Source organism: Symphalangus syndactylus, chromosome 13 (assembly GCF_028878055.3).
Source record: "Symphalangus syndactylus isolate Jambi chromosome 13, NHGRI_mSymSyn1-v2.1_pri, whole genome shotgun sequence".
NCBI classification, from domain to species: Eukaryota; Metazoa; Chordata; class Mammalia; order Primates; family Hylobatidae; genus Symphalangus; species Symphalangus syndactylus.
This window is the reverse complement of record NC_072435.2, coordinates 68,001,860-68,016,685: the sequence shown is the minus strand read 5'-3', so window position 1 is coordinate 68,016,685 and position 14,826 is coordinate 68,001,860. Positions and strand designations below refer to the sequence as shown.

At 31.4% G+C, this 14,826-nt stretch overlaps 1 protein-coding gene across 1 annotated transcript in view; it reads right to left on the bottom strand.

Moving 5' to 3' along the window:
* TRHDE (thyrotropin releasing hormone degrading enzyme) overlaps nucleotides 1-14,826 on the bottom strand; it is a 400,153-nt gene that overhangs the window by 90,063 nt on the left and 295,264 nt on the right. Inside the window, exons 8-12 of the mRNA XM_055240001.2 lie at nucleotides 13,648-13,713; nucleotides 12,835-13,022; nucleotides 7,234-7,322; nucleotides 862-995; nucleotides 708-763 (exon numbers count right to left, since the gene is read on the bottom strand). Coding sequence (XP_055095976.1) covers nucleotides 708-763; nucleotides 862-995; nucleotides 7,234-7,322; nucleotides 12,835-13,022; nucleotides 13,648-13,713 — 533 coding nt within the window. The remainder of the gene's footprint in view (nucleotides 1-707; nucleotides 764-861; nucleotides 996-7,233; nucleotides 7,323-12,834; nucleotides 13,023-13,647; nucleotides 13,714-14,826) is intronic.

Genomic DNA, 14,826 nt, shown 5'->3' with positions numbered 1-14,826 from the left:
CAGCTTGTATAATTTGTTATTAAAATTAAAACTGTACTTGGCTGTGAAACAGTATGAAATATTAAAGGGACTGAGTTTGTTTTACATTTTAGTCTCAAAACTGAGCAAATAGCTTCAGTTTATGAGCAAGATTTCATTTAATGACTATTCAAAGGAATAACTAATTTTAATATTATAAATCTAATTATTAAAATAACACAAATATTACTATAGTACAACTAAAGTCTTCTACAAGATTGATATATATTTTCTCAAGAACAGTCTTACTCAGTGGAATATTTAATTCTGTTTTGCAGCATAAGCTTCTTAGAATGAATAACATTCAAAAACATTTTTAAAAGATATACTAGTATATATCAGGGAAAAATTGCCAATACTTGAAGGTAATTTCTATCAAAACTTAAATATGGCCCAATGGTCACTTTATAGAGTTCATTAATGAAATTGGGAAGAGACTATTAATCTTCAGTGTTAAATCGACCTTGTGGAGAAATTCATCAAGCTTATCCTGACTTAGAAATACTCTACAGCTATTATTGATAGAAAGTTTGGGAGACTAATCAGAACTCATATCCAAAGCCAAAGAACCTAAGATAGAAATTGATTTTTTAATGTCCTAAATAAAAGACATATACATACTATGCAGTTTAATACAGGAAGTCTTGCAGGCACAAGTTTTTATTGGGGAGATCCACAGGAAAACATACCTGGCTAGGCTGAAGGCATCATCGATCAAGCCTGCTCGGTTACTGACAGAAAGAACCTAAGGCCAATTAGAAAAAATAATAGGATAATTTAGGATTAAAATGGCAGGTGTTCACATATCAAAAAATATCTTTGATAAGCAAATCTGGAGTGTACCTCATGATTCCGGATTAATTGATCAATTAATAATCTCCAGTTCCTTAGGTCATAGTTGACTCTAAAATAGCCAGTTTGATTGATGTTCCCCAGCAGCCAGCTTCCTTTGTCGAAATAAGTTATTCTGTGGTGCTCTGAAAAAAGCATTTTTGGGATAGATTTCAAATTTTAAGAGTTAAAATGAAATGAAGTATGTTTTCTTAACGACAGATATTAACAATACCAATAATTAAGTGAATGTCATCTTAAATACCTAATTGAAGCCTACTCTTTAATTAATCACTTGCATCTAGAATTTGCTAGAAAAACCTTTAATTGGTTACTATCATCTCAATTAATTGTTTTCTTATAATTAGCATTTTTCTTCTTGACGCAACCCCATTACCTATACATAATTTTCTTTCTCAAAGTAACTGTAACCTAGAAATCTACCACTGTATTCAGGCAACTTCTAATTCGATCATATGGGGATATGAGACTAGAATGAAAGAAGAGGTTTTAGATACATATTCTACTAATTTTATTCAGTAAGAAAATATTAAAACAATAGAGCTCATTTACTTGAAAGTCACTGTTGTTTGCCTTTTTTCTTGTGCTTTCTTGAGAGAACAAATAAATAACAGACTTTTCGACATCATCAATAACGCTAGTAAAATAAACATTACTTGTTCAAGATTTTAATATTTCCATATAGAATTAGAAACAAAGATAATAAATTCTGCTTATTGCGATCACTCTGGAAAATGGTAATTTGATTATCCTCACCAGCTAATTCAATTAATAGAAGCCAATAAAAAGTAAAAACAATATTATAACTTCTTACATATTTAACTCCTTCAAAAATAGTAGAGAGAGAGGACACTATTCACTGCACATTTAGCCTTTATTGACTCCACGGAAACACAGTTCACAATTCTAATAATTATGTTGTTGATTTTCAGGTCTCATGTTACATAAAATTTACACAGTGAAGTTGACTTTAAATGTATACACATATGTACAGACATACATGGTCTGACATCCAGGTGAAAAAAAATCAAAACCACATGGGTCTACTCTAATTTCTACAATGACTCAAAACCATAAAAGGCATCACAGAAACCATAAGCTTCTGGTCTGAGTAGGGATACATCTCTAGTTCTTACTCTAGCGTCAAAGTTTTTACACATTCAGACTTCAAAATAGAAAATAAATTTTCCCTCTCATTACCTTGAAGGAATACGTTTATAGAGTACTCTCTCTCAAGTAGAGACCACACAAGAAGAGTTTATACCACAAAACGTATTGGGTGGACATTAATGACCATTCGTTTCTCAGGTCTGGAATGAAGTGAACTAACAAACCCAATGCATGCTATAGATGATCAATTTTTTAAAATCTGCAGTAAAATAGAATGTACTTCAACCCCAAAGTATACTGAATATAAAAATTTAATCTTTATCATTTCCAGTATCACAACTTCCCACCACCTTTATAAATAGTGTCTATTAGAACTGATAAAGAAACAAGGCTCAGACAGGTTAATTGAATTACCCAAGAAAGGAAGTGGTTCATCTTTTATCTCCTGACTTCAGTATCCAAATTTTTACTATGCTATATTCTATTGATACAAGATGGTATAAAACTTTTACTATAATATGATATACATTTTTCACATTCTAATGTTGATTTGAAAGGGAGAAAATGGCACTGGAAAAAGAATTAGAGTACTATAGAAAAGCTAAATTCTTATCTCAGCTTTCATACACATAAGTGTTTAAATTTATGCTATTGATTCTCTTTGGTCCTCAATTTCCTTACTTGTAACCTGAGGGACAAATAATGGCCCTTAACGTTCTTTCCAAATCTATGATTCAATGGAAGAAGACATTTATATGTACTATTTTTATATACCATACTTAATCCATGGAACCAGAAAATAAATCATCAGATATTTTTTCTAAAATGCAAATGATTTCTCCAGTCTCCAGAACTATGATTGTATCGTTTTCAAAATTTAGTGTGTTTATTCAAACAATTGCTACAAAAATTTAGAATTTCATATCTATTTTAAAGATGTAAAAATGACTACATAAATGAGAAAATACCATTCTTTAAAATTAAAATAATCTCAAAAAAGAGATCTTAATTAATAATGTCTGAATTCGGTGAATGAAAATTGAAACTTAAATATTGAGAATGTTGTTTCTTTTTTATTGTAAAAACCTTAGTAACCTTGAAGCCAGAATTAATTAATCTCTAAGTGTCTTCAAGTATACTAAGATTTTTATAACACAAAATATTTAAAGTCTACTTGAATTCACTTGAGCTGACAAAAGTTGATAAATTTTATCTAAGAAGTGTTATTTTTTTCAAAAAGTTACAATGTTAAAGCATCAAGTTTAACATCTAAACACATACTTTGGATTTTTACAAGTTTGAAATGGTCATGCATTCCTGTAACAGTAACTATATTTTTAAAGTTATTTCCTGTTCACATTTTAGATAACTAGAATAACTTAGCCCCATTTGATTCACTTGAATCTAGTTTTCAAAATTAATTTCAACAACTTACAGATATGATATACTCAAATTTAAGTTAATATGTATATTAAAATAGGAAAATAATTGCTGTACCTTCTACATTGTCTGATCAGAATAAGAAAGACAGGCTTCTACTGTTTTTAAGTATGTCATTATTAAATTTACTACTAAAACCTGAAGGTTATTACCATTCATGAATATTTTTATGCCTTTGTTACAAATGAGATCATTGGAGCAATGATTCCCTGAAAATTTTTGTAATAGATTTTTAAATATCTTTTCAGTTCTAGTTAATTATATCCCTAAAATGTTCTTCAAATTAACTGATGGCAAGCAATGAATTTTAAAGAGATCTTTTCCAATGGCCTAATGAGGTATGGTGTTTGATAAGTACCATAATAAAATGTATGGAAGTTATATCTTGATGCTGGCAATAATAATTAAAAATTATATTTAGAATGTATCCAAAATGGCACAAGGCTTAGACTACTGAGGTACAGAGTAGTTGGTATTTTATAAGATTTTATATTTTTTACTTTCTGTTGGAATAAAAAGGGAAAAGAGATTAGGTATCTCTATCCAATATTTGCCGGTTGCAAAGAATTGGAATTTTAAAATTTTTTTAAAAAGGTCAACCAGAGTAACAATGTGAGACAAACTCAGGGAAAATAATACATGTTGGTTTTCTCACACAACTCTTGTGAAAATCAAATGAAGATACTTTGTAAAACCTATAAAGAATCATGTGCATATAATCAAAGACATCATATTGAATAACTGACAGATCCGTAAAGCAATCTATCATAGCAATAAATCGTGTGTGTGTGTGTGTGTGTGTGTGTGTGTTTGCAGAGTCAGGGGAAGGGTAGGAAGCAAAGGAAGCCAACTTTCTAAAGCCACTTCTTTACGTAATCAACTGATATTTTGGACAAATTACTTATCAAGCCTTAATTTCCTCATTTGTAAAATGGGGACAAAATAATGCACATTTGAAAGGTTGTGAGTCTCAAATAAGCCAGTGCTTTAAGAAAGCACTACTGCATTATGCTACTTTTCATGTTTGCTTTAATTTTCAGGATCAATTTCTCTTCTATTTTAATATTTTCTTCCCTAACATTTGGCATTACATTTATTCCTCTCCACAAACCGTTAATTGAATAGCCACTCAACATGCTAGCTACTACATATACAAGTATCTGAATTTTTGGTATTTTCATAATAAGAATGAAAAAGATAAACACTTCAACCTGTTTTCTAAAACTGAAAAATTGGTTTAAAAAATATTTTTAGGCTAAAATGACCTATGCTTTACCTTGGCATTAATTAAATATTTATCCAAAGTACTTTCAAAAATTGAACTGACAAGAATATATGACAATCCAAATCTAATTTGTACTTTATATTATCCACCACTGACTGTCTTAATATCATGTAGATAAAATCTGTATCACTAAGGACAATGAAAAACTACAAAAACATTGACCTGATTGTTATAATTAAATATGGAACTGTTTTTCATATGTTTAAAAGAATTGAGCAGAATTTTTTTTTCATGTTTTTGTGGAAAAACTGTTTTCATTGTGATTTAGTTGACAATATTTTGAAAAAGAGGAGATGGTACAACATACAAAAGGAAACAAAAATTAACAATCTTTTATCTTTTTTTCCTAATTTTTGTTTACTGTTAATTTTTTATTAGTCATCAGAACAAAGGACTTCTTAAAAAAATTGAATACAATTAAACTGGGACTGAAAAGGCAAAACAGGAAAGTGCTCAGTCCTTTAGATGCTTCTTGTAAACTTTGCAGATTTTTGTATTTACAAAATTTTCAGAAAACATTTCAGGAAACATTATCTTCGTATGGCAATCTGCAAAAGTTTTAACATTCTAAATGTGGCAATGTTATATCAAACAGAAGATAGTGCTACGAATGTGTCATTTTTCATTAAGATGTCCAAGTCGCACCTTACACAACTTTGGGATGAGGGCCTGTGCCATTCATATCACAGCCTGTGCAAATAGCGCCTCCTAGAGTTACATACTGCGCAAACTCTGCAGCTGTATATAAGGACCATACATATCAAGATAGGTGATATTTTAGGCAAACATATGGTTTGAACCAATACATTGTTTTATTCTTGAATAATAACGAAAGACTGTAAAGGAAAGCAATCCCTCAAACATAACCCGTGGCTATTGGTCAAGGAAAGCTGATATACTATTCTTTATTATTATTATTATTTTTTTTTGAGACAGAGTGTCTCTCTCTCGCTCAGGCTGGAGTGCAGTAGCGCGATCACAGCTCACTGCAACCTCTGCCTACTGGGTTCAAGCGATTCTCCTGCCTCAGTCTCCCGAATAGCTGGGATTATAGGTGCCCACCACCATGCCCAGCTAATTTCTGTATTTTTAGTAGAGATGGAGTTTCATCATGTTGGCCAGGCTGGTCTCAAACTCCTGATCTCAAGTGATCCACCTGCCTCAGCCTCCCAAAGTGCTGGGATTACAGGCATGAGCCACAGCTCCCAGCCTGGGATACTATTCTTGATATTCTATGAGAGATAAAAATATATCATGAATAACAGCATGGAAATAACTAAGAAGTTAGAAGAAATGGACCCGGAAAGGTATCCACCAGAATCACTCATCCTGAATCCTAATAGATTATAATAAACAATTTAAAAGGAAAAAACACCAATAAATTTTAAAGTACTTCAATGCATTGCTACATTACTTATCAATGTTTCATATACAGTGTATATAAATGAAAGCATATGTTTTCATCATATGTCTTTATGTGTTAGAAATACAATAACCTGAAAATGTATGTAAACATCTGCATGGAACTATAGGTGTTCTTACTGCTGATAACCAGATTAGATTTTACTGTAACAACTTTTTCTTGCATGTATACATATATGTATTCTGAGTACTTAAACCTCCCTTATAATAGCAAGGCTGAGGAGAAGAAACTGTATTTGTTTATTCATTTATACCTCACTCTGTTTCAGATAAAAAATTTGTGGCTTTTTAAACTAAGGCTTATGAAAGAGCAAAATAACATCAATTAACAGCATCTGAGGAAGGAGTAGGAAAAACAATATCTGGGCACACTTGACTATCTAAATCTAAATGAAATGTTACATAAAAGATGATAATTGGCTTTTTCTCTAACTCAATGGAAAACAGAAATAAAAGGGACCTGTTTCACACAGTAGAATGAAGGCTATAGATTGGATTCAATAAATAGCTTTCTGACAGTAAATTGAAATAGGTCACTATCTTATTTGAAGATATTTAAAAAGAGAATAGAATCTCATCTCTCTCTGCTCCTTGAGGTTTGACCCCACCTAAGAGATGGCTTGCTAACCTGCCCAAGCCCCCCACCTTCTGACCCTGTAATTATATAATTCCATGGAGAACATTGCCTCTCTCATCCTTTAAAGAGACAGTCTGGTAAAGAGGAGATAGGAAAGTGGAATTAAAAATGAGACCTGTGTTTTCAGTATTTGGCATACTCTTCTCTTTGAGGTTATAATTATATTTTAATTACATGTGGAGTTATAAAGAAATGCAATTTTAAACACCTAAGTTTAGTATTACACTTATTTTTAAGTTTTCTCTTTACCATTAAATAAACAAATAGATTTAGTAATTACATAAACAAACTGAAATTAGACTATTTAGTAACTATACTATATCTAATTTTATAGGGTTGATAATCATTCCTTCATATTTTCTTTCTAATTTGTCTTTATTCACATTTTATAACACCTGAAACCAAAGGTTAAGTTGCTAAACAATTATCTGAAACCAGATAGTTCCTCAGGGGAGAATATATAGTTTACCTGATTTGTTAGACACCCAAATAATTGCTTCTGAAGACACATGGCTTCTATTTCCTACCACAATAGTTAATGGAATCTGCCACAGGTAACTGCAAAATAAAAGAGAAGCTTTAAGAATAAAAATAACTTTATCGAAACAAAAACAAAAAACATTTCTCATGCGTCTTCTGTGTGATTTTTATTACTCTCATTAGATGAACTAAAAAAAGAATAATTCCAGTCATAAAAGTAGGGTATAAGTCAAAAAGATGAATTCACTCTTTCAATGCCATTAAGAAGAGTTGGCCTTTAAGAATTTTAATTGCAGCGCGAAGAGAACTGCCAACAAAACCATTTATCTTGGGGGAAGAAAAGATTTGCATTTTGAATTTGAAATAGAAAGTACTTAATATCTATACACCTGAGCCATATTGATTAAAGTCTAAACATAACTTCTTTCTACTTGTTTTTATGTTAGATTAAGACACATTTCAGTGGCTTCATGCATTTACATTTTAATATTCTCCTTATTTATTATCTAATGACTCTGTGGGATACTTAATTAATTAATGTACTTTATAGAAAAGTTAATATGACATATCTAAAGTTACTCAGCAGAAAGAAAAAAAACTAATCAGATTCCCATACAATCCAGATCAATAGAAAAAATATTGTGGGACACACTTAATGCTCTGTTTTGTGAAATGGAATTTCTAGCTTGATGTGTCAAAGCATCCACCAACATGCAGGGACCAATCATGCAACTCAACTATTAAAGAGAAGCATTTTGTAACATTTACTTTTTATAGGATAAAAACCGAGGCCTATACTTATACATGTAGTAATGTCAGTTTAATCTCAAATGAATAGCCAGAGATATGCTGGATGGTCTTACAGTAAGTCCAATGACTATATTTGTTTCCTTCTTGAAATATAGCCAGATTATTTCAATCTATCATTTCACCATTATCAATAGGGTAGCCAACAATTCCAGTATGGAAAAAATATTTTTCTATTTTAGAAATGTAAGACAAGATATTGCGTGACCTCAATAACTGTGAGAATAAATAAAGAATTAAAAAATGTTCGGGAAACATGCCTGGGGGTAATAAACATTATAATGAATATGTCTTTTGGGGAGTGAGAGAGAAGGACATTTCCTATGACTCTGTTGTGTGAAATTTGACTATTTTATTATTCCATGTTTTCCATTCACAAGAAACAGAATTCAGTAATAGTAAAGAGTCCAAATGGAAGGTTGGAAGAAATTCATAATTTCATAGCAATCCTATCTCCAGTATGGAAAATCAAAATAATATGTTTACAGTTCTTAATTTTAAAACTATATCCTATACTTAATGAAAAAAACCATTTTGGAGGGCAAACTATGTGGAGACACTATGCTATACTAATAAGGACTCCATACAATCGGTCTGATAATAAAACAATTTATAATAGCAAAATCTATACTGACTCTTTAGACAGTAGTTCATGAACAACAACTCATGTAAACTCTTTAACAAATACTTCCAAGCTTTCAATATAGGTTTAAAAATATGCCCCAGATATTTAATGACAGATTTACTGTGGGGAGGAGACAAAGAACTGATCTATTTCATTAACAGTTTTTCTCTAAAAATAATGGGTCTCTTTTGGTTAATTGGAATACTTAGTTAAGAGACCATGATGCCTAACTATGAGTCTGATTCTCAGATTAAATGATAAGCTCATTTTTGTGTACCTAGATCTTGAAAAAGCCTGAAAATAGAAGGCATTTCTACTCTAAATCATAAATTGCTATTGAATCTGATTGAAGGGACTTGGAATAAAATGAAATAAAAGGCATAAAACCCATCTATAGGTAAGACAGATTAACTTCATAAACTTGACTTTAGTACATATCTTCCATATTGAGTTGGGTCAGCTAAATTGTGAAGCCAAATAAGTACTGGTTAAAAGGCAAAGAATATATAAAATTGAGGACATTTAAAAATTCTCAAGGATAAATGTGTCTTTTTTGCAGCATGATCATAAAATGCTTGTGAATCATTGTTTGCCCCAATATAAATAAACATAATTTCCATGTATTTAAATTATTTATTCTAAACAACTAGAGATTACGATAAAAGTTGGTTTGTTTCTATATTTGGGTTTTAGAAAAAAATCTCTAAAATACAGGAAAACGATTCAGATAAATACCTGCATGTCAATACCACATACATACAGCACTTCCTAAATGTCAGGCATTGTATCACATAGCTGTTCAGATACCAGTTAACTATAAGGTTAACTAAGTTAAACTATAAACCTTATAGTTATAACTATAAGGTTTGGGGATACAGACTTTGAGGCATTTTTTAAAACTTAAAACAAAACATTTATATATTTCCTAAGAATAATTTTTCCCTACTCTATGTGTGTTTGTGTGTATGTACACACATAACCAAAATCTACATATAGTAACAAAGACAAATTAAAAGTTCCAAGTTACCAAGCATATTTGAAATTTGTATTTATTTTTGAAATACCATACTGTCAATACATTTCATAACTTTCAAAACATCATATATGTGGACTTTTCATAAATTTCATTTTAAAATCAAGGAAAGCCTGATAATTATGTTGCTTTTTGATTATAACTTAAAAGACTAGAAGACCCTAAACATAGTTTAGTGAAAAGCCCTCTATGTTGTAAAGAAATCCAAGACTGCAATGGATTATGTTTAAAAAGATATTCGAAAAAATAACTTAGGAAATTAGATTGTGTTCCAGCTGTTTCAGTTTAACTTGAATTTTCATCACGTTATTTTAAGCATTAAAAAAAGACCCATCAAGATATTTTTTTCTTTAACAGTTCCTGGGACTGCCTCTCTTATCAGTCTTTTTCATTGTTATAATAAAGCAACTTTTATTCTAATGATTATATTAAGGTAGCAAAGAATAGGTGCATATAAACCTGAATGAGACATCTTTTTATAAAATAGCATCAATATTAATGTAGCATTTGTCCAGACTTTGTGAAAAACTGTTCAGATGTCACTGTTATCAGGGCATTAAGAGAAGGAAAGTATGACTGTGGAGGTTAGTAAAATTCTCTGCAGCAAAGAACACTGAGAAGCTCCTCAGTGTATAGGGAGACATTACTTTACACTGCAATGCATTAACTTTATAATGAAAAAGGCTATGCAAATTCACAACTTCCAAAGTACCAAAATTCTAGAATATATTTTATACTCCGTTACACATCAGCTAACTTTATGTGACTAGTTATGTAAAGGTCTTTCCTTTCTATGTTGTAATACAACTATTACATATAAAATATAATTACTGGATTCAGTTAAAATGTTCTAGGCATATTGCAGTGATGTTCTAGTGTTTCTTAGAAAAATGAAAAGACAAATAATTGATTTTCCTGGCTCAGAAAATATACAGATTTCACAGGATTTATGGAATAGATCGGCAGTTGGTTTTACTCCATCAACTGTTTGCATTGTGAAATAAACATCTAGGAAGGCTATACACATAGGCCAGAGAGAATCGAATTGAAGCTTTGACCAGGATGTTATAGTGAATTAAATGATCAATAATATGAAATTGTCATAATAAATTTTCAGCTACAAGCTCTATAATTGCAAAATAAATAGAAAATCATTTTTGAGACTAATAGGATGTCCTGCATTATTTTACTCTTAATATTTTATATGACAAGTTCTCAGAGTTCAAAATCACATATATGGCTCATGCCTGTAATCCCAGCACTTTGGGAGACCAAGGCAGGTGGATCACGAGGTCAGGAGATCGAGACCCTCCTGGCTAACACGGTGAAACCCCGTCTCCATTAAAAATACAAAAAATTAGCTGGGCGTGGCAGCGGGCGCCTGTAGTCCCAGATACTAGGGAGGCTGAGGCAGGAGAATGGCATGAACCCGGGAGGCGGAGCTTGCAGTGAGCCGAGATCGCGCCACTGCACTCCAGCCTGGGAGACAGGGCAAGACTCTGTCTCAAAAAAAAAAAAAATCATATATATGATTTTATAATTCCAGAAGACAAACCGACAAAGCTGTCTAGATGTTACATATGCTTATACAGCCTGGAAGAAATTCTTCCTTTAAAGAATCAGACTCCTGGCTGGTACATCTGATGTATGTTATAGGTTGACAGAATATTTTTGTTCAAAAATTTGTTCTGTCATCTGTGTGTCCTTTATATTTTTCTGTATCAGTGATGCTTGTGTCACACTGATCATTCTCAAAGCCCTGGCCCGAATCTCTCTAACTTTGCCAGAGTCAAGTAGTTTTTATGTACTTCCTGGCAAGGCCAGAGTTGATGCCTACGCTTGTGCTTGTTTTGCCTGGGGCCAGACATCAGAAGATTAGAAACAGCACTTGGCACATGTGGGAAATCCAGGCTGGGGGAAGAAGCATTGACGGAGTCAGCCTCTAACAGTGGTGAGGGTGGCATGGTACTAGCACATTCCATGAGTCCACACAGTTGGATTGCAAAGGGTAGCATGTTGAAGGTAAATAGACTGTATATGGAGAGAGAGAGAGAAGACACTGCTTTACTAAATCGGATTCCAAATGTAGTCACCAGAAACATTCATGAATTTCTCACTCACTTAGACTGAATGACTGGCTGGTCTTGGAGCCAGCCTACAGGGGAACAATTCCCATTCTTAGAGATGACAAGGCAAACTTAATGTCTGTTCCAGATCTCCTAGACATGGGTGGATGATAAAGTCAGACTCCTAATTTTCCAAGGTAATGGGAGACAGCATGAGTAACCCAATCCAAACATCTCATTGCATTTATCAATTTTAACTTCTCTCCCTCTTTCTGTACCTCCCATCCCCCACCCCTGCCCCCAGCCCTCACTGGAACCAAAGTCTTAGTAGGGCATCTTGAATGAAATAAAATGGACTGATTTAAGTTTTAATATCTTTCCTTGGCTCAGACTTTAATCAGACACAAAATAGAAAACATAAAGTAGAAAAGAAAGAAAAATGCTATTTGCTGAGTTATCAGTAATTAAGTAAGAGTTTCAGCAGAAAGTTAAAGAAACAACAAATAAAGATTCTGTGTATGCTGTCTGTTTATTGATTTTAAACACTAAAAATGAGAAAGAGAACATATGTTGATACTAAGTGGCATTAATCGTTAGATCATTCTTAAGGTATTGTTTTAAATTCCTTTGATTCAGACATTATTTGATTTTTGTTTTAGTTTTTCTGCATTATGAGTTTCTGTTCTCACTTGTTTTATAAATCTCACAGTTTGCTCAATTCCTTTTAATTCACAGCAACACATTTTAACTTTCTTGCATTTAATTCAAGAAACATTCATGGGGAAAAATGAAAAATAACATTTTATTTTTTTAAACACCATGATTATTTAAAATTCTGTCTTCCTAAACAAATAACTTTGGTGTTTTTTCAGCTTGAAGGTTCAGATATCCAGGAAATGGGAGTAAAAGGAGAATCAAAGTAATTTGTATAAATAAAGAAACAAAAACTACATTTCACTTACAACATTTCAGAATTTTGTTATTAATGCTCTTTGAAATATTAAACCTGCAAATGTAAGAATAAAAACAATATTTTTCATGTAAAAAAGAATGTTGTACCTGTTATTTTGAAGTTTAAGTGCTTTCGTTTTAGCACTGATATCATAGATAAAATGTTGTTGGGTAATTATTATTCTATTTTCTGCTGTTGTGTTTCCCAAGATAGTGATAACAGGATAACCCATCTGGAGTGTCCACTGATCCATTACTTCTTGTATATTTACATATTTCCCATTTCTTTTTAAAGCCTTTACAAGGAAAAATGTATAAATTAGTTTTATAAACATGAATTATCAACATAATTAACATTAAGACATTTTTATTTCTATTTTTACTATTTACCTAAATATGAAAACACTTAAAGTCAGTGAAGCCAATATAATGTGTTAGTGAAATTAATCTTCTTGCCCTAAGTTAAGCTTCGTACATGTATATAAAAATGAAAGTTGTATTAACATTAAAGTTTTTACATAACATAAAATAAATGTTATTATTAAAGCAAATCCCTGAAGCATCAGTAATTATTCCCATCATGTCTAGTGTCACATTTAAATATTTGACCTATAGAAAAAATTATTTAAAACTTCAATATTTATTTTTTTAACATGAATATCTTATACCATATTAAAATTATATTTCAGAAATATTGTCATGTTTGAAAGTAGGCGAGGTATCGTTTACTACCATTTGTAGTTTAGTTTTAAACCCCTTTATTTTACAATATATTATATAAAACAAAAAATCAGTATGAACAAATGAAAAATGTAAAAAGTAAAAACAAACTGTCAGTGTCAATAAAGGCTATGAATGTCTTATAAATGTAATTCAAATATTCAAGTAGAGGTTTTGATATTTGAGCTTCCTATACTTTACCTCTGATAATGTATTCCAGAGATCATTTCTGGCTGCATTGCCATACTTATGAATGGTTAAATAATCCTACAAGAATATAAAATTGTAATTACAATTCAAAGGTTAAACAGTAACTAGTAAACACATTTATTTCTCAATTAATAATTTTCATTTGTTGAAATTATATTAATAAAAAAGGACATACAAGAAGATAAAGAATCTCATTCAAAAATATTCCAGAGATTTAACTATAGAATATTTCCTAATTAAGTCATCAAACAATATTAATCTCTTAAAAATTATTTTCCTAACTATAAAAACTTCTTACAGATATCTAGGGTCAAAGATCTTTCTCTAATTGGGCAAGTCAACCTCAGTCAATTCTGAAAACACTACCTCTTCAGTGAAATATTTAGATAAACTTTCCCATCCAGCTTTTGTGTTAAAGTGTTGAAAAAGAAATATTTTATGAAAAAAACAAAGAGGTAATATATGCTGATGTTAAGAGGGACTGCTTTGCCGAAAGAATACTCTCTTCACGATCTGTCTCCAGTTCAGTGGTCTCTCTGCAAAGGAAAGGCTGCCTATGACAATAATGATAAATACTTATTTCCATGGATTTGAAACACACATTAATATTTGATAAGAAAAAGTCATTCCTAAGTTTATTTAATATTTTGGGGCCTTAGGACTTGCCATTTTTAATGTTTAGTTATTAGTGGTAAAACCTATACACTTTCTATCCGATTCACATTTTGTTCTCTAAGAAGCATGGTTTGTCTCGTCAATGTGCTATTTAGTTATGGCTGATTTGCATTATTTTTTCTGATTTCAAAACAGAAATATGATCATGAAAATAGTGTTATATTGTAAAAGTCCCTCCTCCTTCATTTGAAATTCCATTATCTCTGCAACATATAGTAAGTAGACAAAATCCTAAATTACATCAAAGTACTGAAAAGAAAAATGCTGACTCCTTCAGTACTTTATATGGAGTGGGCTACTCTGGGGATAATTAAACTTGGGCGAAGCAAATTTTCTGAAATACAAATTGTAACACCTGTGACAGGTTCAGTTTTTGTTGGCAACTCACAGCACAGTAAATGGCAACTCCCACTTAATCAGATGCGTAGAGATGCAATGTCCAACACTAACTTAGCAACCACAAATTCATCATTGCCATTAGGTGTTATGAATAAC